Source organism: Catharus ustulatus, chromosome 8 (genome assembly GCF_009819885.2).
Source record: "Catharus ustulatus isolate bCatUst1 chromosome 8, bCatUst1.pri.v2, whole genome shotgun sequence".
Lineage (NCBI taxonomy): Eukaryota > Metazoa > Chordata > Aves > Passeriformes > Turdidae > Catharus > Catharus ustulatus.
In genome coordinates, this window is record NC_046228.1 from 19380408 (window position 1) to 19404600 (window position 24193).

General features: G+C 44.5%; 1 protein-coding gene across 10 annotated transcripts in view; it reads left to right on the plus strand.

Annotated features, from left to right (window-relative positions):
* The window catches only part of PAX2 (paired box 2), a 100583-nt gene that overhangs the window by 42134 nt on the left and 34256 nt on the right, over positions 1-24193 (plus strand). For all 10 annotated transcript variants that reach the window (XM_033066515.2, XM_033066513.2, XM_033066516.1 and 7 more), the window contains exons 4-5: positions 3516-3601; positions 5676-5795. In XM_033066515.2, coding sequence (XP_032922406.1) covers positions 3516-3601; positions 5676-5795 — 206 coding nt within the window. The remainder of the gene's footprint in view (positions 1-3515; positions 3602-5675; positions 5796-24193) is intronic.

The following is a 24193-nucleotide window of genomic DNA, read 5'->3' on the forward strand; positions in this document are numbered from 1 at the left end:
GAATTTACAGTGTATACCAGTTTATGTTCCTAATTAAATACAAATGCTGTTATTGGAGTCACTGATTGTAGTGGAATTAGAGCAGGGATGAATTTAGTCCAAAGGGTCAATTTCTCTTGAAAAAAGATGTTTGAAAATATTGGCATTTATCTTAAGAAGTCAGTACTGCTGACTGGTATGCCAGGGAAGGGCTGAGGATGTAATCTGCAAGACTTGTCTTTCTCCAGTGTCTGAAGGCAAGAACAAGCCATCAAAGACAGCAAGAGGTGATCGAGGTTTTGCGACCTCTTATACAGCAGTAATCCAGAAATCCTAGATTTGAGGCAGCAGAGCTGGTTTAGAGCGCATTTCAGTCCCTGGTAAAGGTGAGAAGCTTTCAGCAACACTGAAGTTTAAAGACAGCATTATTATGCTGCATTTGTTGCTACGGGGCCAGGTCAGCTCTGTTCATCTTTCATCTGCTGTTTCATTAGGTGGTCTTGTGTAAGACAGACTCACTTGATGCCTCTCAAAGCAGCAGCAGTGCTGCCTAGCTATTCTGCTGTTTATCACTGTCCCTAAGTGAATCGACCCAGGGGGATTCACTGCCGTCTTCTCTACTGAGCATCGGGATCCTGAAATTCCCCCTCTTTCCTTAAAACACTGGAGTTCAGTCATGACTTTAGGGCAAAGGAACACTGCTGGGGAGAGTCTTTTCAAGACCTGCCTCTTCTTTTAGCCATAGAAAATATGTTCTACCACATATCTCATTAGGTCCACTGTGCATTTGATGCCAAAAATTATTTGATCCAAGCCACTGGAGGCTGCACAACCAGAACTGCTCCCCTCTGCTCAGTTTCCGGATACTTTCTTTTGACATAAAACCAGTTTCATTCTTAAGAAAGGAATGTTTTTGAACAGAGCCTTTCACCTCTGGGTCAGCAGCAGAAATCTGGCCCTGCTTGGTAGTGACCGAAAATCATTACCAGCTGACAGCTACTTGGTGCAATGAGCTGGTGAGTCTCATTCCAGTTCCTAATGGACACATCTCAGTAAACACAGTCACAACTGGCACTAACTGGTGTTCTCAGCCAAGAGACCTCAGACTGAATTGGGGAAGGAAATGAAACCTTCCTCTTCATCCCCTGCCTGGGTTTTGGAATATTATGGACAGGCATTTTATACCTGCAGTGTTTCACAGGCTGTTTTTACTCTAAATGGGTTTTTGAAACTTTGCAATTTTCATGCAGCATGATTCAGCACAGCCTGATCTGCCATCTCAGTATAATTAGACTCATCTTACGGCTCCCCTCAGTAGAAGCTGAGCTGTCTGGTGCCATCTCCCAGTACAAATGGTAAATCTGATGTCACATCTCAGTATGAATGGAACCGTCTGATGTCACCTCAGTGCTAACAGGACGTTTTATAATATGTCATCTAAGGCTGCAGGGGAAATCTTCTAATCCATTCACTATGCTACATTACAATAGAACATAACACAGTATAATGTGTAGGTTAACTTAGACACCCTCAGGCAGATTTTGGATAGATGGATAGATGGATGGATAGAAACATTTATACAAAGTATACATATATTATATCACTCTATTGATTTTAAAAAAGTTCCAGGACTGCCTAGCTATAATGAGATTTTTGAACTTTGTGTTGCGATCAATGAGGGGAATATTATTGGCGTGGAGAATTGATATACCCGCTCTGTGTGGCTTGTTCTGCTCCTGGACTGCCCCTGCCCCCAAGGTGTACGATTCCATCAGACACTTAACCTCTTTTACAGTGTCATCAGGCTAAAAGGAATCTAATAGTGACACGGGACTTGTGCTCAGCACTCTGGCACTATTGCTTTCCTGTCACAAATAATTTATAGCTTTCTATTTCCATCCCTTTGCCTGCACCCCATCCCCTTTTTCTGTTTCTCTGGGCTGGGGGAAATCAATAAACTCACACAACCAGAGTGGCACTTCAGGGGGTTTTAGGGGGAATGTGAGACAAGAGGGGAAAAAAGAAAAAAAACAGAAAAGAAGAAAAAAAGTTGTGTTATTTGCTGTAGCACACTTTTCAGATCAGCTCTTCACCTAGTACGAATTGTATGACCTCAGAATCTGGCCCTGAGGCCTTCAGATACTTTTTGTATAGGTTCTCAGCAACTGTAGATTAGGGAATCTGGTATCACTGGAGAGAGGATCTGGATCGTCATCCTCAGCTAGAACCCTGACATTCTCTGTCTCCAGCTATGTCCCAGGCACTCCAGCTACAGGTCAGGCCTTATCAAGCATGTAGCAGTTTTCTAACATGCTGAGGTGAAATGCTCTCTTTCTTTTCCTAAGAAGGCTTCACTCTCAGAAGTTGTGGTTTTTAAAAATTGCCCTCACAATGTCTCTGCCTATCTCTAACCATGTCACATCACCCACTAGCCACACATTTGCTCTTTGAAGTTTTGCCAGTTTATTCTTTAGAACAAAGTTTTAAGGGAAGCTGTCAAGTGTGCAGGAAGAATCTTCTATTTGCTTTCACTTTATGAAGAGATTTTGGGTAGAAAATAAAGCTAATATAATGCAGGGGTAGGAGTTCTAGAAGCTCAGGCTGAAGAGAATCTGCAGGCTACTCCCTAACTGGAGTGGCTGAAGAGAGGAGAGACTTGCTCTAATCTCAGAAAGGAAGCTGGTTTCCATGGCCTTCACAGGTCATGGCTTATTTACTGAGTTCCTTGGTGGAAGAACTGTTCCCAACTCACAGATACCCAATGTCTGCCAGTAGTCAGGGACCTTGCCAGTCAGGCACTAGGTACCAGTGATTTTCTTTCACCACTGACCTCAGCTGGATTTAAACCAGTGACCTAGAGGTGAAAGATTTCATGTAACAAGAAACAGAACACTGACAATTACAGTTCAGTTTATTGTCATTCTGAGCTACATTATAAGCTTTGTAAGGTCTTTTTGAGTTCCCATGCAGTGTTCATTCACCACCTGATAAACACCAGTTTTTGCCCTGGTTTGATGGACCTTTTTGTCCTGGTTGTCTATATCCCATCACCACTCCTTAGAGATGCCTTTGGCTTTCACCTCATGAAGGGCAAGGGCTTTGGGCAAGCCTTCCACAGTACAAAGCATTTAGTCAGTCAGAAGGGTATTTTTCAGGTAGACAACAAAATTAAAGCTACACCATCTGTAAATTCAGCAGTGTCTCTATTAGCTGCAGACTGCAATGTGATTATGCTCACAGATCAGATCATAAATGACAATGCAGCTGTTAACACACAGAAGATCCTAGCTTGCTCACTGAACACCATCTTTATGCAGTGAACACCCATGTTTGGGATCAAGAAAACAGAGTAGAAATAGGATGATTCTCTGAGAGCTGGGCTATTAAAGCAGTAGAATCAGGACAAGGCAAATGAAGCCGCTCTGCTGCACCCAGAGCTCAGATCAAGCCTTCAGGTTTTGATAGCTGCGACTGTGGGTATGCAAAGGCACAGAGAAGATGCATTTGAGTTCTGAATGTGTTTCACTCTTTTCCAGGATCATCAGAACCAAAGTTCAGCAACCTTTTCACCCAACACCAGATGGGAGTGGGACAGGTGTGACTGCACCAGGACATACTATTGGTAAGTAGACCGGCATGAGGGGTGGTGACAGGTCAAGTGGAAATGGGGATGAAGCTTAGTTGAGGGAACAAAGTCTGACAAGCAGATGCTAAGCAGAGCAAAAGGGAGGAGGGGATGGGGGGAAAGAAGCCTCCATGGAAATCGGAGTTTTCTATTCTTCACCTCCCCTGTTGCATTGCAGAGAAGTGAATCACAGAGAAACTAGCCCAAAGCAGGGGTTTGCCCAAGTGATTCTGCCTTAATGTCCATTTCACATCCATGCTCTCTCCTTCATCTCCCTATAGAGAATTATTTACAGCTGTCCTGTCTAAGTGTAAGTCTTCACTTTTTCTCCTGTCCTTACTCTGACTCTCTTTTCCCCTCCTACCAATTTTCCTTCTCTCCTCTCCTCTCCCTTTGCTGGAACTAGTTCATTTCTTAGTGCTAGTAATACACAAACACACTAGTTCATTTCTTAGTGCTAGTAATACACAAACATGAGTAAGATATTCCAGCTACCTCACAACTAAGTTCTTCATTGTTCTAGCTCTGCAGTAAGGTATCCCATGAGTGCATTTCAGTGAGAAAATGCCTTTTTTTTTTTTCTGGGGGAGATGTTTTGCTGGTTTGTTGAGGTGAACAGAAGATGGAGGTAGTAGTAGAGTGATCAAATGCCTCTAGTCTGTTTAAAAGTACATTATTAGATGTGTGATAAGATACTTTTTAATCTGTGGGCTATGTGGTGGATATGTCTGCTCTTGCTAGCACAGCTGTATCTAGTGACAAATTAGAACAGGAAAAACATGAAAAACATGCAGTATTCTGGGAGAGTGAAATACAGTGGCTTATCTGTGACTAAGACTTTCTTAGATTCTGTTGGTTATTGAGAATCTGCTGCTACACAAGGATTTACCAGAAAATGGTCATCTACACAGGACAGAGATGGTAGATATAATCCTGTACACAAACTGTATTCAGGAGTACAATAAGCCAATATGGAAGAGCATTTCTGGATGCCCTTTTAATATGGACTTGCTTACTGGACTGGCAATCACTGATCACAGACTGAGCTGGCAGATACTCCTTCTTGGAACAGTAGTGCAATGTCTAGGGAATGCAGTGGCTGAGTTGGGATAGTGATTTTGAGTGCTTCTGGTGGAGTCTCTCATTGCTCTGGGATGTACTAGGAAGTGTGGGTCTACATTGGAGAGTATTGAAAGGTTCTGCTTCATCCTGAAAGGCTTCTGTTGGACATATTGATTGCTTCAGGTCAGTGCTTTATGAGCTGAATGATGAATAGTGGCCTGTAAGAGAATTGGGATATTCTCTCCATTACTGGGACACAATAGGTATGCCTGCTGGATGCATAGGTCTACCTGTTCTATTTTCTAAAAGCCTGATTATCATGAAGGGATCATTTCTAACCTGGATAACTTGTCACTTTTGATATATTGGAAATTCATGAGCAATCTTGGACAGCCAAGTGGCCAGAGCATTCTGCCTATTGATATTGGTCAGTACCAAAGAAAGGCACTAGATTTTCATTAATCTGGGTGGTAGCATGTATCACCCAGTCATTCCAGTAGGGAACTGTATTTATTAGTCCAGCACTGAAGTGCTTCTAACCTAAGAAGGTAATTTTCCTCTTTTGGGTGGGCATGTAAGAGGCTAGTCTGCCTAAGACAGAACATGTGCACTCCTGGTGAAAAAATGCTGAGAGGAAATGATCTGGTAAAATATGGATGGACTGTGAAGTCACTAGAGAATATGGCCTACACAGCATTTCACTCGATTACCTTGAAAACCTGCTCTGAGCTGGGATGCAACAACATTTAGCTTCTTGATATACACTTACTTGTTATCAATGGCCCTGTACTGGAAGGCTGTGAAGCTACAATATAGAAGCAAACAAGCAAAGATGGAATGCAGCTTTGCTGGGATACAGTAGAGTAAGTCCTTCAGCATGAGGGACTGGGAATGTGCTTAGTGCCCAGGATTTCCTATTAGACTGGTGGCATGCATAGCTTTCAGCTGGGGATCCCTGAGTGCTGTGCTGCTCTCCTGATGGCCCTTTTTCCCTTTTCCTTTCATCCAGTGCCCAGCACAGCATCCCCTCCTGTCTCCAGTGCCTCCAATGATCCAGTGGGCTCTTACTCCATTAACGGGATCCTGGGGATTCCTCGGTCGAATGGCGAGAAGAGGAAACGTGATGAAGGTAGGGGGAGGGGAGAAGCTCATCCTCCCTTTTATATTCTTTGTCCCCATGTACAGGCTCCAATTTCAGGCCAAGGTTTGCAGCTGCTCCAGGGGCTAGATCAGTTTTAGCAACAGAGACCAGTTCCCCGCCACTGCCCTGCTGGCTTGGAATGCTCTTCTTCCGAGGCCCTTTCATGACAGGCTGCGTCTCCAGACATCTGCTCAGCAGGCAGAGAGCCGTCTCCATTGCTGGAGCTGACCCCAAGTTAATTCACTGCTGGAAACGGCTGGAACTGAACTCTCCAGGTGCCAGCAGGTGCCCGGACTTTGAACTGTGGGTAAAGATGGTTTCCCTGACTCACTCGATTTCAAACTAAATGCCATCTTGGAGAAGCACCAGCAATGTGGGAGTTGTCTTTCATCCCCCTTGCAAACAAGTTCCTGCCCTGTGACGTGCCACAAGCTACATTAGCTGGTGATCACAAGGGCCCAGTTTTCAATGAGCAGCATCTACCACAGCAGAACTGTCATGCTTGCAACAGTCTGAAAGCAGAACAGGTCTTCTGAGTACTGTGATCCTAAGGTTGTTTCTAAGCCTCTAAGGCTGTAAGAAAATAGGATTAAGCTATCTCCTTTTGCTTCCTACTTGCTGTGAAGTATTCAGGACAAAGATCCTGAAATGAATCAAAAGCTGGAGCCTCAGGTCTAAATAGACTGAATCAGGAGGGGTGGGTAAGGTCTTGGTGCTCTTATGGTGGTTTTCAAACCCTTTTCCTTAAATCTGTCTCCTTTAATTTGAGGGCCAGGTGGTGAACTTTTTAAAGAAAACTGACTGACCAGTTTGTTGAGTTCAGCTCTGACTTCAGTATGTTGTGTTGCTGGTTGCATGGAAAGACCTCTTAGGACAGGTGGCTCAGTGTGCTGTGTGTGCTGTAATCCCAAGGCTGTGCAGTGCAAGAGAACATGAGAGTTCTCTGCGACACGTGGTGAGAAGAGAAAGCTCTCCTGAGACAGATGCTGCATTTTGAGGTTTTGATAGTAGTTTTCTCAGTGTTGGCTCTGGTGAGGTTCACATCTGCAAGTTTTTTTTCCAAATAAACACAGTAATCCTAATAATAAAAGGCAGTCATCATGTTCCCTTTCTCCCTAATACAAAGCAAAACTAGATGCAAGGACCCAATCCAGCTTCTGTTAAAGCAAATGGGAAGATTTTTGCTGATGTCATTGGAAATTGGATCGGGCCCCAGAGGAAGATCCATTTCCCAGCTAGATGGCAGTAGGGCCCAGCTAAGAGAAAAGTGTAGCAATGGAAGGGCTGAGTCAATGCCTCAAAGTCAAAAAATGTCAGGAATAAGAGACAAGTATTGCAAACCTTTCCAGCACTTGCCATCATTGCATATACAGGAAATAGTGACATTTCAAACTGAATGACGGGTTTCTCTGATGGTTGAGCAGATCTCTTGGCAGTTATTTGGGGGTTTTTTGAATCCCTGTTCTCACACAGTCCAACATGGTGATCACCAGCTCTCAACATGGTGCCTCCACATCTCATTAGACATACAGCTCTTCAATCTGGATTTAGCTACTATTCAGGCTATACCTGGAAAGATCATCCCACTTTAGATGCAGCCACACGGTCACTTCCAGCCCCAGAACTTGAGCTTTCTTTGGAACAGTACAATTAAACACAGAAACAACAGAGCAGCCATCTAAGACTGTGACACTTCGCAATGATATATTGACAGTTAGAACTATTCTTTGTGGCTGTCCTTAATTCATTCCAGATTTGATTTAGCAAGTGACACTATGCAGCTCCTTGCTGTTGGCCAAGCGCCCACATATCCCGCTAGGAATCAAAAAGTACCAACCAGACAATCCTGCAGATGTTGCTTGTCTTTAGCTCTTGGAGTTTTGGGTGGCAGTTACATGACATGGTTACAACTGCCTTAGATAACAGCTTTAATCCTGCCATCCCAGGTATCTGCTGCAGGGACACGTTGTGCTCCTGACCCAGAGAAAGCTCACATGGGACCCCCAGCTAGCTCTGAACATCTCTAACCATGAGTTGAGTTATCTGGACTCACACTGGCCTTCAGAAATGCTGAAAAATAATTTTGCAGGGCTGGGTCCTGAGTTTGGAAGGGTCCAAGGGGAAGTTTTTCAAAGCCAGTGACCTGCACTCATTCCCAGGCAGTCTCCCCTATAGCTCTGAACATTCTGGTTGTTTCTAGTTGAGATGAAGAGTAGGAAAAGTTTGTCAAGAGATTAAATGTGAGTATTTCTTTCATGTTCATGCTGGATGCATACGCCTTCTCAGTATTTCCCAGAGCTTCTGAACACATTGCTGCAGTTTCTTTCTTAACTTCAGATTTTATTCTCACATTGAAAAGCCCTTGTGAGCTTTGCACATCTACTTTTCAAGCATTTAGGGAGTGGTTCTTCCCTAAAGGAGGCAGAAGAAACAGCACTGCACTCTCTTTCTTTCCGCTCTGTTGGACCAGCTCTGCTGCAAGGATTCCTCTGTGAGGAATGCAGTTCAGCAGAAAGGGGAAGTACCAAGCTGTTCCTGAATCACCAGTTCTGAAAACCTTGTTAGCAACCTCTGTGATGGCTGGGGGGAACAGGGTGGGAGAAAGACAGAGAAGCTTCTATGTGAGCACACCCCCTCCCCCAGGTCCTCCTTGCTGCAGCTGGTGCCTACATTAGACAGTAGCACAGATGATTAAGAAGAGGAGAGATAATTATGTGTCAAGATGATGTAGCAGAACTCCCGAGTTGGACAGAAGGAGCCAGACGGATGCATGAGGTGGGCTCAGAGATGGACGCTGACAGCCAGGTGTGTCCCTCACAGGGAGTTAGAGGGAAGAGTGGGAATCCCAACCTACCAAATACACAGTTGCAAGTGCAAGGGTGGCCTGGGAAATGTACGACATTGGGAGAGAGCTAGCTGGGAAGCAGCTCTGAGTGTCTGCTAGTCACAACAAGGAACTATCTGGCCATGAGTCTTTCCTTGAAACTCAATTTGTGTTCCTCAGGTGATTGCCAAGAATGAATGGTCAGGATTTGCCTTATTAAGACCATATTACCCTTTTGTATCCATTTATAACCAGTGATTGCAAAACTTCTGACTTCTGTGATAGACAGAGTTGGTCTCCTGTGAGTCTGAAAATAATTTAACTAAAAAAGTTCACCACCATTTGTATAGAACAGAGTGTGCCATTTCTTGTGGTCTGTGGGCACTGCCAGTGGAGCTGTAACTTCCCTCTGACCTTACACCCACCATCACTTACACCCACCATCTTCCAAAGGCAGAGGTGACCCTGCAGCATGCAATGACTTTCTCAAGAGCACTGAGGGTCTTACACTATCAAGTTTCATCAGCAAATGTGAATTCCTGGCTCTTTATGGCTTAAGTGTTGTAGTACTCTGTGATGGCAGGCCAACCATGCTCAGCAGGGTCATTGCCAGCCTAAGAAGCAGCAATATAATGTCTAGAAGGACAAAGGGGAAAAAAAATGATGCAACTATTTCTGCTGTTTCATAACCCCTTAATTGTCAGCTAAAAGAATGAGAACTGGGGTGACCCAGAGGCACTAACAAAAACTTCACTATTACTCATATTGTAGTCTTGAGCACTGTACAGGGAGAAAAAAGGAAAAAATGCAGAGAAAGTGAAAGACAGATAAATAGATAGATAGATGGATATAGATAGATAATTAGATAACAGGAAAAGAGTATATCAAGCTGCTGCCAGCATAGCACAGCATCTTCAGCTGGGTGAAACTTCAGCGATTTTTACAAAACCATTCTTATGAGACGTGGCCCTTTCTGTAAGAGGCTGTGAACAGACTTCCCGTCTAAACCCAAATTCTCATTTGGGATTCATCTTCCATTGAGGTTGGTGCTGTAACATTCTCAGCATTATTAATCTTGGTCCTTGACAGTATCTGTAGTATTTGACAGCATTACTGGCAATAATATCTGCAGTGCTGACAATGGCAGAGATAATATCCCCCAGTATTATCGGCATTAGCAGGGATCATATCTGCAGCCTGTTATTGGTGGGAGCAGACGTAATGTGTCCAGTATTATTAGTATCAGTAGTAATAAAACCCAAAGGCTTGTTAGTGTGATCAGTGCTAATATCAGCACTAGGTTTGTGGGAGAGGAGGGGACGGAGTGATTGCTGTAAATGGCAATAATACTCAGGCTGTTTGCAGTGAAGAAATCCCCAGAAGAGATGGGGGAGCAAAGCTGAGAAGGCAGAAATCTCCCCTTTCTTCACTTGTCATTTTGATGATTTGAGTTGCATTGATGCCTAGCAATGCAGGGCTGTGTCAGTGCAGGGGGACAGTGGAGAGTCACCCAGATTTCTACAGATTTGGTGGTGTTTTCCAAGACAACACCTTTCTGGTGTTAGCTGTATCAGTGCAGATGGTTCACCATACTCTTCAAATGGGATTAAGCTATGCTGAAAAGGGTGCTGCCCACTCTCTGCACTGTTAACCCTCTAGCCATAGGATAGGCAGCATCACTGCCCTTCTCTTTGGTGCTGCTCATATAATTTTCTGACTGTTATTGCCACAAAACCCTCTACTGAAAGTCAGTGCTTTTGTTACAGGTGGTCTTCTCTTTCCTCACTCCAAATGGGAGGACTCTGAGTGCAGAGCAGGGTCTTGACAGCAGTTAGCTTCAGACCTTTCCCTACCTTGCCATGACGTCATTTTTGTGTTGGGAAATTACAAACGCATCCTTCCAGTGGAGTGTGAGGCAAGGATATCTGTGACAGTCCCAGTACTGAAAGTTGTTTTCTAAAATACTGCCCCAGGACATAGATTGTTTTAAAGACTTGAGTTCAAAATTTTCTTCAAGTGGAAAGTAGCACAGAGCAGAGAGGTGTGTAATATGTCTGAGTTTTTGAGCAGCTATGCAGCAGCTGAATACTGCAGGTATGATCTATTTGTGTTGTCAGAGTGGTAGGGATAATATAATTTGAGAGACATAGGTATGACATTTCAGATGACTGTGTCATTGTCAGTGGCCCACAGTATGTGTTTGCAGGCAGTTTGGTTGTGGTTATCCTGTTGTTGTAACTCTCACTATAGGTTGTGGGTTTGTGACACTAATGATGAGATTAACTGTATCACTACTTGCTCTGCTGCCCCATTACACTCAAGGCCATTACACTCTTCACAGAAGCAGCTGTGAATTGTTTCGTGTGGTACATTTGCCTCATGGTATGCAGTAAGATTGTTTCAACATGGTAATTGTTGATTCACTGGTGCAGTTTCTACTGTGCCATCACTGCAATTCGTAGAGTTGTTACTGCAGCTGATGTAATGTGTTGGTTGAAAACAGATTGTCACCTGGCCATGACAGTGAAGTCAATACAGCTATGTCACCACAGCACCACGTTCAGAATGGTGTGTTTTGTGAAGTACGATATTAGTGTTTCACAGCATACTGGGGTAATTTCAGAACATACAGTGTGCTTATGCTGTCATCTGCAGTATGGTGATGCTTTGCTTGTGCTGGAGTTGTATCAGATCAGAGATCTAGCCTGGAACTGTCCTGTGGGAAAATGCACTCATTCATTTTTCTATGCTGCCTGCATATGTTTGCAAAGAATATGAGTGAGTCATTCCACTAGATTGTGTCATGGCCTGATGCATATTCATCTCTGGGCTTATTAGGTATATTTCTGTTCTCCTGAAACCCTAATAATTGTTGAAAGCAACAGGGTGTGTTTGGACCCCTGCAGGTGATGGAACAGCACTACTGTCTGTGGCGAGCCTGCACTGTTTCACAGTGTGATTTTTTGTCACCACAGCCTACTTGTTTGTGTTATTCTATATGACTGCTTTATTGCAGGTCAGCAATAGTCTTAATGACACTGGAGACACATGCAGTTATATTGCCTCAGGTGCTAACCCCATGTTCCAACCATCACAGAGAGTTGTGGGGCATACACACAGCAGTTTACGGCTGTGCAGATGGGCTGAGCAGATTCTGGAGTCTTTCACACTCTCACAATGTCTTTCTCCTACTTTCCCTGGGACTGTGTTGTTTTATGCAGCACGGCTGAGTTTCCAGTGGCCGGCAGCTTGCAGCAATGGTGAATCTGCAGACAGGAGCAGTCACAGGGGACCAGGCTCACTGTGTTTATACACGCAAGTCTAGGGAACGCTCCCTGCCATTCTAGATGAAAATATAAATTGAAGAGGGAGTTTATTCTAGGTAAGCACCCACTTCTCCCTCCTGAAGGTCTTTGGCTAGTGAAACCCCTGGGAGGACATAAGAAATGCACCTGCTACTCATCCTGCACCTCTCTAAATAAACTGCAGGAGGATGTCAGAAAAGGGAGAGTATGTATGGGAAAAGAGAGGAGGAGGAAACTGGATGAAGCAGAAGACAATGAATAAGCAGCACAGCACTGGCAGAAATGTGGGCTGCTGCACCAGGAATTCGGAGGTCAGTCTGTAAGCAGGAGAAACAGGATACGAGTGTTTGTGTGAGCGTGTCTGCACACACGCTGGGAGTTTGGGGAGTATGCATTGCTCAGGAGGAAGTCAGGTAAGGGAGAGTTAACAGCTTACATCACAGAAAGCAGTTTGGACAGAATGCCCTGCTTCTAAAGCTTATAGTGCTGCTTAGTTTGGCAGGGGTTGGTAGTCTCTGAAGACAAGCTGGTCTGGCTTCAGTTGTATTTCTGTGCATCTCTGATTGTGTATTTGTGTCTCTAGCAATGCACGCCTGTTTGTTTTTTGTATTTCTGTGTTAGGATCGCTGGTTTCTACTTACTGTGCTTATGTATGGGGTGAGTGGCAGGTTGGACCCGTATTGCTGTGCATGCCAATGGACACCTGGAAAATGTGTATGTTAAGCTGTGTATAATATTGCCTAGTAGGAGGATGCATACTGTGCATCATATGATGTCTGGGCATGTATGGCTCAGTATTAGTGCTATGTATTTCTATGAATGCGAGGTATTTGTATTCACATTTTGAGCATATATGTGAATGTTGTATATTTGTATGTATATTCTGAGTGTTTGTGTTGTTACACACTTGGAGTATCACTGTATCTTTGTGGTTGCTGGATATGAATATGTAGCCTGCTAGTGCTGTGCACATCTGTATATAGTTTGTACAGATGTGTATTTGCATTGAGGTTATATATTAGTGTGTATGTTTTATATATATATATTTATATATACACATATTGGTTGTTCTTGCCTGTATAAAGGCTGTTTATTTATGTAAATATTTTGTATTTGTTTACATGATTTGATTCTGTACATGTTAATTTAAGGAAATTACTTTGAGTTACAGGTTTTCATTTAGTTAGTATACATATACTTTTGTAAGTTATTTGTTTATTCAGAAATTACATTTAATTGACATGCACCTGCATTAGTATCTCTGTGTGTCCTAGTTTGCATTCTTGTGTCTTCAGTATTAATTTGCTATGTTTTGTGGGTGCTACTTTTGCATAGAGCTTTTCTTTACATTTATTTGTGTGAGTACCATGAGTGTGTGCTTTTCTGTTTATTATGGGTATTTAGTTTGTGGGGACACCTTTTTCCACTTTTTGACTCATTTTTGGGAGGGATTGTTGCAGCTAATGTGTCAACAGGAGTCAGGCAGCTACAACTCCCAGTGTCTCTGCCTCCTCCATGATTATACCTGTGCAAAGGCTGCTCCCCAGTTTTGCTAGATGCCTGTTAACAAGATGCATCTTCTTGTTCACTTTAGATGAGTTTTACATTGGGTCTGCCTGCAGCCATGGAGGTGACTGTTGTATGTTTTCATGGATGTAAAGAGTATGGGAGTCAGAGGGAGCCTGGTGTCTGAATCCATGTGATCCCAGTTTAATGAGCAGTGGATGAGAGAATCAACTGAAAAAGGAATCAGAAATAGCTGGCAATGTGCAGGCAAATGGTATTTTAGAGGGTTGTTGGTATAACAGTGGATGAGGATGCCATGACAGTGAGAGATGACACTGATTTGGGGGTCAGGTGACATGGCAATGAGACATAGGGGCAATACTACTGTGGAATCAAGGAGACACGGCACTGAGACAAAACATGGGGTCATGGTGACATGCCAATGACCCAGGCTGATCTGTCAGAACAGGGAGAGCTGGAATCTGTCCATCAGCTGAATAAGGCAAGGGAAAACAGGAGGAGGAGGGTGAAGAAGATCAGAGGCAAATTGACAGACCTGTATGTGGGCTGTAAGACCCCAGTCACCAGCAGTGTGGGACATGCAGTGTCTCCATGGGATCAGTTGTGTCCTGGTGAGAAGGGCTAAGGCAGTCTGTTAGCAGTGGCTGTTTGCCCACAGTGATGGAGAGCAGGGATAACACAGTGATGACATCAGGTGGTGGCCATATCCTGTGAAGGTAGCCATGGACCATGGGGACTGTGTGGGCAGGGGCATTATTCCCAGTTGCTGGAAAAACAAAGAACCTAACAGGCAGTAAAACAAAAACAAAGGAGACTTGGAAGCACCTGACAGCCCTAATTCATCACAGCCCAAGATTTTTTTCCCCCCTCATGTTCCCATTATATTTGTTTGTAAAAGTGGAAATCAATTTTGAAGGTAATTTTCTGGAAAGAATGGAAGGGAGGTGGGAGGGCCGGATAAGGCAGAGATGGCAAGAGGAAAAAAAAAATTTAGGCCAGGCACAGCCCAGGGGCAGCTCTTGGCAAGGTGAAAGAAAATTGCATATTCAATCTCCATCCATGAATCTCCCTTGCTGCTGCCCGCCTCCTGCTCGAAAACAATGAAGGCTTTCTCCCCTACGCTGCACAACGCCTGAGTATCAGCGCTCACTTTAACTTCAGGGTCATTAATTCACCTGATTATTGCAGGAGAGGAGAGGGTTGCAGAGGCATCCATTCTAAAGAGCCCTCCCTTAGCTCATCCTTTGATTAGTTCAGGGTGGGGGGAGTTGAGATAATGTGTTGTCTTGGACACAGTTTAAAATGGGAGGGGTTGAAGAGGGGGTGGAAGGAGGTAGAGGTAGAAAGGGAAAGATGTGGCCCAGCTTGTTGTGGAAGGGAGGGTTGGAAAGCAGTCATTCTTGCATCCCTCTGCTGTGGTGTTACTGCAAATTAAAAGTAGCATGTTCCACTTCGTAGCTATCTTTCAGGGAGGGGAGGGGCATGGGTATATGTCGGCATGGGGATGGGGGGGATCTTATCATTGCTTCCTCAGCAGCCCAGCGTAGTGTCACCCTGTGAGGTGACATTTGAATTTACAATTCCGCAGAGAAAAGCCATTAATTCACAAATTAACATTTCTCCCTCTCTCTCTCTCTCTCTAGCTCTTTCTCTCTTCCTCTCTCTCTCTCTATCTCACATGGATGTGCAAGCAATTGAAAAGACAAAGGAAATAGCCTTAAGGAAGAGACTTTACTGCTACTCTGTCTGTGCAGAGATTGCTACTACTGCTTCTAGATAGATAAACCAATTACCTGAGCTGCTCTGTTCATGGCAGCCTGCTATTACCTCCTTTTGTAGAGCTGATTCCATTGCTGGATTACACTGTGTGTATCTCATTAATGTAAACCAGCATGATACTGGGCACTGTTTCTGACCCTTCTTGCCATAGCCCCTTACTCTGCAGTGGAAGAGGGAACTGGGAGAGGAGTTGAAGAGAGGTGACAGTAGGCACAACATACTTCCAAGTGCAGGCTACACACAGAGCTTGTTAGAGTACCTGTGCTAACCTTAGAGGAGATGGGGGCTTCCCTTCTATGGAGCAGATTGCATGACATCAACCCTGACCTCTTCCATGTCTTGGAGAGCACTGAGGGTGCTGTGCATGAGGCCTTGTGTAGGGGCACCAGGTATGGGCAATCCCTTGCATTCTCAGCCCTAAACAGAGCACAGAGTTTTCAACAGGTGTAGAAATGTGTGTGGCAAGCAGACACAAAGGTGTGAGTACCAAAGCTGCGTATCCATAGCTATAGCACAGGAGAGACTGCACCAGGAGCTGACTGACTCACAGAGGTACACCACAGAGCTCAGAATAAGAAGCAAGAGTAAGCAACTCAGCTTACAGATTGAGAAGGCCAGATTTCTCAGTAGTACAACTCCACTGAAAGCAGGTAAAGGATGCCTGTGGAGATGTTCTTGTCTAAGGCAGACACTAGACACGACTTCCACACAGCCCTGTTGTCTTCTAAATCTCTCTTGTTGCTCTTCCCTGCCACCATCTTCCTCATGTAGTTACTTGTGTGGCTGCTTGGACAGCACATGTACAGTATAGACACACACACAGGCAGGCACTCAGCCACACTCTGGTGCCACCTCAGGCACACATCTGTGACATTGGCAGCCTAGCTATGCAAACTCATACCACAGCTTCTCCCCACCTGCTCTGGTGAGGTCTCTTCAGGGGCTCCAAGCCCACCTGCTGCAGGGCACACTGGCAGGTAGCTTTCTGAGCACCTTTCAGCACTCTCTGCAGATAGCCTTGTAGGAACACGCTGGCTCCCCTGCCTTTTAGCCTACGTATGTTTGGGGAGAAAATGCCCAAGCAGTGTTGTTTACATAAAAACTTGCACATAATAATGTGCAGTTACCCTGGTAAGAGAAAAATGGATCAGAACAGCTGTTTCTAGAAAACTGGTCTCCACATGCTCAGTGGTTGGATCACGTGCCTTTCTTCAGCATTGCCTTGGGTCCTTAAATCTTCCTAAAAACTTATCCTTTTAACAAGAGCATCTGCCTCTCTGACATTGCCTGTGCCCCACACCGTGCACAACACATGGCTGGGGAGCATCATCCTGCAGCTGGTGCTGGAAGACGGATCACGATCAGCGGAGGAATCGGCAGGCAGTGCCAGTAATTCAAACCATCCTGACCGTTCAGTGAACCTGAACCTGCTGACCTTGACAGCACTAGACAGCAGCGGCCTCAGGAATCCCAACCTTTAGAGGCGTTGGCTGGAGGATGGCTCCTGCTCGCTCCCTTTCTTTCTCTCTTTCTCTTCGTGATCACATCCAGCAGCCAAGGCGGCCCAACAGTCAATCCCCAGTGCACCAATTAGCTCCTCATTTGGCTATCTCTGCACTCCCAAGTCTACATCAACTTAACGTTAAGCATCGCTTGCTGTTCATAGATGTAAATCATTCCTATAGAGGAATGTCTCCTTGTGCTAAAAGAAAACACTAAGCACCTTGTTCTCAGTCAGGGCCACAGAAACCCCTCCTCCCAAAATGGGAGCTGCTGCTACTGCTGTTTGGAAGAAAGCAGAAGCTCTTTACTTCCCTAAGTGATAGCATCAGATCCTCTAGCCTCGTTTCACTGGATCGCGGGGGAAAAACAAGATCTCACCAAGTGATTAGCCTGTGAGAATCTTGGCTGGATAGATGAGGGGCAAGGAGGCAATTTGATTGGAGGGGAGAAAGAAAGAAAGAAAGAGAGAAACCAGTATGTTTAATTTTGTCACCGAACCTTGCATTAAAAAAATGCACTTTGTGAACATTTTATGATGGTTTCAGGACTTTCAGAACTCCAGCTGGGTGGCTGCCAAGCAAGACCTGAAAAAACAGCATTTTGTGTTGGCCTGCAGAAGCTATGCTTAGCTCTAGGAATTGCATATGAAGGACAGCTCTGTTAGTAGTAGATGGCTGGAAAGGAGAAGTTACGGATACATATTTGTATCTATCTAGTGACACACACCAGACATGTTCTGTCTTCTGCCTGTCTCCATCCATAACTCTTCGAAGGTGATTTTTCCAAGCATCAATCAGATAAAATTAAGGATGCTTTAAATAGGGGCCAAATGCAAATCATGCCCACCTTTAGAGCCTTTAAAATGTCAGAGTTTTGTTGAGGGGGCTAAAAATAATACCTGGATTCACATTTTCCTTTCACTTTTCCTTCATTCTTCCAAGCATCCTATTGCTTACATCCCAACAGGTTCAAGGCACAAAGGCTCTTCCCATAAAGGTCAACAGCTACAGGAAAACACACACGAGTACAGTGCCAGGACAGGAGCTAGGTCATGGGTATCACTGTTTCCATTTGGATGTGCATCAGGTCAGGATTTCTTTCTCTCTTTGGCCCTGCCTATTTTTGGTCAGAGGAGCTATTCTGTTTTTAAGCTAGGGGATCTGCATTGGAACAGATTTGTAGACATCTGATTAAACCTTAATAAGGTGGTTATTGTGTATGAAATGTTCATCAAACCTTGAGTAACTTCTACTCCTCTCTTAAATACTCTAGAAAAGGCTGTTATGAAGGACAGGGATTCTTCCATGCCAGGTTTCCCAAAGGACCTGGTGTTCTTTTGCTTTGGCTTTTGGCATCTAGTCTGAGAAGAGGTAGGCCTTGAACAGAAGGGTTGACTTTCCAAGAAGATCAGAACTTTTCTAGAGTTTGGGACAACTTTATTAAATCCCAGCAAACAAAAAACAATACTCCACTAGCTAATCCTCAAAGATACTTATGGCTCTTCTCTGCAGAGATGTCACTTGTTTGTGAAACTGCTTGCTGCCCATGGCTGGCCCCTCTCTTGTTTGGAGACTACCTCTTACAATTTGGAACATATCTGCAATATACATTTCATAGAGGTCACATCAGTGTAGGTTCCTTCATGAATCTCTAATGACCTTCACGTGACCTCATGCAGAAAGATGACAAATTACTCTACTAGTGGTTTACAGTTATTGTAGGAATGAGGATTAAAAAAAAATATTTTGTATGGTGACATTTCAAGCAGATTGCTGCCTATTGCAAGCCTGTAGCTCTTTTATTGCACAGCATTTCACAATTACCCATCCTGTATCATATGTTGTTTATTAACCTTCCCATTCTAAATATTTCATTTTCTACTGAAATGTGGCTGACTCTCAGGTGGACCATGGCAGATGTTGAAAAATACAGAGCATCAACTGTGAAATTTTGCTGTGCCATGTCCAAATGAAACCACAGGAGAATTAAGATATGCTGTGGGTAATCACTCAGGCTGGATTTTGTTCAGGACAGCCAGGTTAATGTCTGCACTCTTGCAAAAAATGCCATGGGAATTTTAATGACTCTGAGTGATTGGAGCCTTTGTTTTATGGCACGTCAAAAATGGCAGCTCTAAAAACACTCTGAACACTCTGCTTGAATACTGGTTTAGTGCTGACTCAGAAGAGCTTCCAATAACATGATTCACAAATATCTGGCTCAGGAGCAGGTACGGACCCCTTTGGCTGGTGAGGTTAAGGTAGAAGTGTGCATGGGGGAAAAATAGGCGGAATGAAAGGAAGAGAAAGTCTAGAGCAAGAGAAACAGAAAGAAAGGAGGTATTAAGAGGCATATTAGTGGGGGACCAAGCCAGTGAAACCAAACAGTCTAAAGAGGAATTCGTATTTTCTAGACTGTGCATTAGAGGTGTCCATGGTCTGACCCAGATCTGCTGAGTCTTTATGCTGGTGTCCTCTCAGTGCTCTCCACTGGAATCTCAGGGATTCCCAGAACATGGGAGGTGGAACTGGATGGTGGCAGTCCAGCTCTGGGCTCCCTGCCTTGTGTCTACCAGTCCTGGTAGCAGTGTTGATTTGCATGTCAGGCAAAGCACTGCTTGAGGAAAAAAAAAAAACCCTCCAAGTGTGGCGGTGTCAGCGCTCGCTGTTGTTCGACAGTGTAAAATTAAATTAATAAAGCCCCCAACACAGGAAAACATAACAGGAAATTAATGGCCTTTACTGTCGTTCTGATGCAGTCATTTGCAACCCTGCTTTCCGCACCAAAGACTTCATAAATGCAAGCAGTTTCTCTAAACAAGCATAGTTAGGGCTGCATGCGATGTAATTTTTTGTGTTGCTTCTGTCCTTTGGAGCTAACAAAAGCCACCCTTTTTTATATGCTCACCAAGGGGGATCCTGCCAAGAAGTAGCTCCCCAACAAACATGCTTAGGAAGATGGGAGAAGAGAGTTAAGTCATGCCAATGATGCTAAGAGCATCATCCTCTCTGGCAGAGGGAAAGCATAGCTTCTGGAGCCCTGCTTCCCTGCAGCAGCAGCTGTCCTCGAGAGCACTGCACTAAAGGCAATGTTGTGAACACCACAACAGCATAAATCAGGATAACCCTTCTGATAACTTTTAGGATGTGTAAGTCAGTATAACCCCTGAACACAAGAGACTTATAAATTTACACTGACCAGAGGATCTGGCTCACTGTGTGAGAGTGCTGATTGCTACTCCATCAACATACACAAAGCCAGTGTACTGGATCCTAGAGGCAGCTGCATTTCTGTTTGTCTAACAGTCAAGCCTAATAGCACTAGTAAGAGATACTGGACCTAGGAAATTACTGCCTAGGCTAAAACCCTCACCTGCACACCCACACATGTAGTACATGTTGTATACACATCTGAGACAGCTGCTTGCATCCTAAAACCTGGAAAGACTTTTGCTGTCATTTTCAGCAAGGCTGGATGTGCTGATTATTACTATCCAACACAGAATCAGTTTCCTAGATGCTCCTGTCCAGATTTGCAATCATAAACTTAGATACAGTAGTAAATACATATGATTTTCATATGCATATACACACTCACTTCCTTAAATGCATTTTGCATACTCCCATGATAATCCAAGACAGATCTGAGCACACACTTCATTACACATTTGCACACACAATTCATTACATTTACATTCTCATTGAGCACTGCCATTTTTGCTCATGTAAGCCCTGTATTAAAGCTGCACTGCCCGTCCCTGCTCCATCTTGGGTACTCAGTCCTACACCACACCTGTGCTAAAAGCACTGCTATCAGGCACCAGCACACATCTCACTCTTCCTCAGTCAGGCACTCTCACTTCCCTGCATGAGAGCCTTCCTTAGTCACCAATTCCTCATGTGAGCTATACCCTCATTTCAGGACATAAAATCCTTTGTTTCTGAGCCTTTCTGCTTTAAGCCTGAACATGTAAGAAAGAAATACACACAGTCTATGTGTTGCTGACACACTTAAATTACAGAGACACATGGACCAGCACAGTACTATCAATTAGCATACTGAAATTCAGGTTTATGGATTCCCTTGAGGTAAATGGACACAGGAATCTGAACAACTGTGGAGTTCATGAAGGCTGATGGTTTTTCTTGAGGTGATAATCCTCCAGTATTTATGTCCCACTATCCCTTTTTCTGCAGGATACTGTACATAACCTGAACTTGTACCGTATCTTCTTTCACCATTACAGTGCAGATCCCTGATAATATTCCTTCTCTATGCATTTCCTAACTTTGCTAGCCCCTTCTACACTCCATCATCTCTATTCTGAACGTGCTTAGGATCCTTCCCTTCTGAATTTGAGGTTCATCTTTCTCCCCACCAGTTATCACAATCAAAGCACTCAAAATTCTTGCAACGCTACTACATGCTGAAACACAGAACTGACCCATCTAGAGATGACATCTTCTTTCACACCATCTAAAAGACCACGAAAATTCTCTTGGAAGGAAATCTAACCCAAAATTTACAGCTTTCCTTTTCCAAACCTCTAACTCGTAGGGCAAGAAAGTTACATAGCTGAAAAGATCACTAGATTAGGGCTGTCAGTCCTTGTGCTTGTCCTTACTGCAGGGAGTACAGTATTAGTTTAATTATTATTGAGGATGCAAACTGTCTGTAGAAACACTAGTGACAGCTAGAGTGGATCAGCTTGTGTAGATCAGGTCATCAGTACCAGACAATCCTGGCCATCTGAAAACGTGTGACCCACTACCTCAGGACAAGGCCTTTGTCCTTATGTCTCTCTTGGCTGGGGGTCAGTTCAGACACAGATGAGGGAGGTCTGCTATTCCCAGCGGGAGCTGGAGGCCTGGGTTTGGAGGCCAGCTCTGACAGTGCTGGGGTCCTCATGGAGCCACGCTGAATGCAGCAGGAGGGGCTGCGCAGGGCTGGCTGCCGTGAATGACAAGCACTGGCTATCGATCGCCTTCTGAACTCGGCCCAGCCGATAGAAGGTAATTAATGACTCCATTTGCCTCAGTACCGAGGAGAACAATTGAGTTTGAAACTGCAACAACTGGCAGTGTGGGGAAAGGCCCCCTGGGATGGACAGGAAAGCTGCTTGACAGGCCCAGGCTGCATGGGGACACGGGAGCACATCAGAGGGGGAAAAAGGAGAGGAGAAATCGGAAAAAGGGAAAGAGTGGTCTTAACACAAAAGTGTGATTTGGGAAGGGGCAGTGCATGTAGCCACAAATGCTCAGGGAGTGGGAGAGGGCTGCTCTGGGTTCAGCACCCCGGCAGGGATGGAGCAGGCAGGCTGCAGGAGAGGACAGGGAGGTGCAGAGGGACAGCATTGCAGCAGCCAGCTCAGCACCACTGCATCACACAGTTGTGCTTCTCTCGGAGTCTTTGACAGTTAGATGGCTTCTGCTGTGTCACCTGGCTGGCACTTCTCATGCCAGTCACATTCGCTTTTATTATGACTGTGATTTTTATTGGTAGATCTGCAAGGGCCCAGCTGAGATCAGGGCCCCACGACACTGCAGGCAGACATGTCACAGGGATGGCAACAGCCCCATCCCTAACAGACAGCAGTATCTCCATGTTTATGTGGTAGCTGCACAGCATCTCATGACCTTCCTAGATGTTTCTATGCCACAGAGATCTCCCTATGGCAGCAATACTTCTGAGTATTTGTTGAGATGGTCCTGTCCCACCGTGAGCAAGAGTGCAGTCTGTCACTTGTAGCCAGGGAAGTAATGAATTATGCTGCTTTGTGCTACTTGTACATTATGGTGTCTTTGTGGCTTCCAGACTTGAGAATGTCTCTTTGTTTTGGAATTATTTAATGGGCATATTCCCTGTGTCAGATGTAGTTAAGGTTGTTCTGGTGTTCTTTGGCACAGCATTTCCTTGTTATTTGTCAGAATGCTTCTCTGATACCCGTGGAGCATAACTGTGTCTTGTGTTGAGGGTTGACTCTGAACATTCATTGTGTGTACTCCCCGGCTGTCCCTTGGAGGAGAGATATTTCGAGATATTTCCTGTCACATGTGGAAAGCCTGATCACACTGACAGCAACCTGCGCCTTTGTGAGGGACACAGTGACTGAGGCCATGCTTTGCCTCTCAGGCTGTTTGTTAAGATTCTTATGATTTAAAAGAGAGGTCTCCCTTGCCACTAAAAGGGATCTGGGAAAGGTGATGGTGCAGTTTGGGAACAGTTATCACAGTTACCCAGGTGGCATCCTCAGACTCATCCTGCAGCTGAAGCCTTCCTTTGCCCCTTTGAACAGCACCCCTTCCAATATCTGCTTTCTTGGCAAATCCCTGGCCCTTAGGCTTTTACTCCTAGCACCGCTCTTCATCAGCTGAAGGGACTGTTGCCCAGCACAGTGTTATTCCTCAGGGGATCTGTTAGTCTTTCCCAATTCAAAATTTCCCTGTAAGCCCTTTCTTCACTAGCACCCACATCCCTTTGATGGACTCCATCTCTTTCCCAAAGTCCTCTCTGGTCTTTTCTGCCACCTTTGCTCATACCCACATGGCTGTCAGCTCTCATACTTCGGGTATTACACTATTTGAAGCTTCTCCTGATAGTCCAGCTTGCAGAGTCATACGCTTAGATGAGAATTGCAGCTTTGATCTAAAGCCAGAAATAAGTGTCTGGCCCTTGCAGTTTCAGGGAAAAAAATGAAACACATCCTCTGTAGGTTTTGACACCAGAAGACAAACACAGGGGACTTACAATCATTTGGTTTTGAAGAAAATAAAATGATCTATGACTCTGAATGTCTCAACATTAGCAACACAAGACATACAAATCTGTCTTTCAGGATCACCTCTGTGAAACCTTCTCTGCTTCATAAGTAAAATATATATGCACAATTCACATAATTGTTCTGTGAAGTTTGGGATTCATGCTTCCTACCATTATTAAGCCAAATGCTACAGCAAGCTTTTTAGACAAGATCTACCTCAAGGTACCCTACGGGCCTCTGTCAAAAGTTCCTTTGCTTTTGCAGATTTTAAAGCATAGGCTAGGGCAGAGTGATCCATCCCCCTCCTTCCTCCCTCTCCCTTCCAGGAATTTCCACCTAAACAAAAGCACTGTCCTTCTTACAACTTTTGCACCCCTCTCTATCCATTTGTTTGCTTTGATCATTCTTATTTCTTATTTAACCCCATTCTTTACCCTTCTATTTCCTTCATCCTTATCTGTCATTTCCCATAGACTGTACAGGTCCTTTCTCATCAGCCGCTCTTGGGTTTCCCAAACACACATACACGCTTGTGTGTGCACATGCACACGCACACACTCTGACATAAATAAATAAAGAAATAGAAAGGTCAGTGAGCAGTGCAGCAATAACCCCTAAAACAGTACTATCAGAGGGACATGATTGATCAATTGAATTCCATAGCGGCTCAAAAATGTGGGATTAAGTA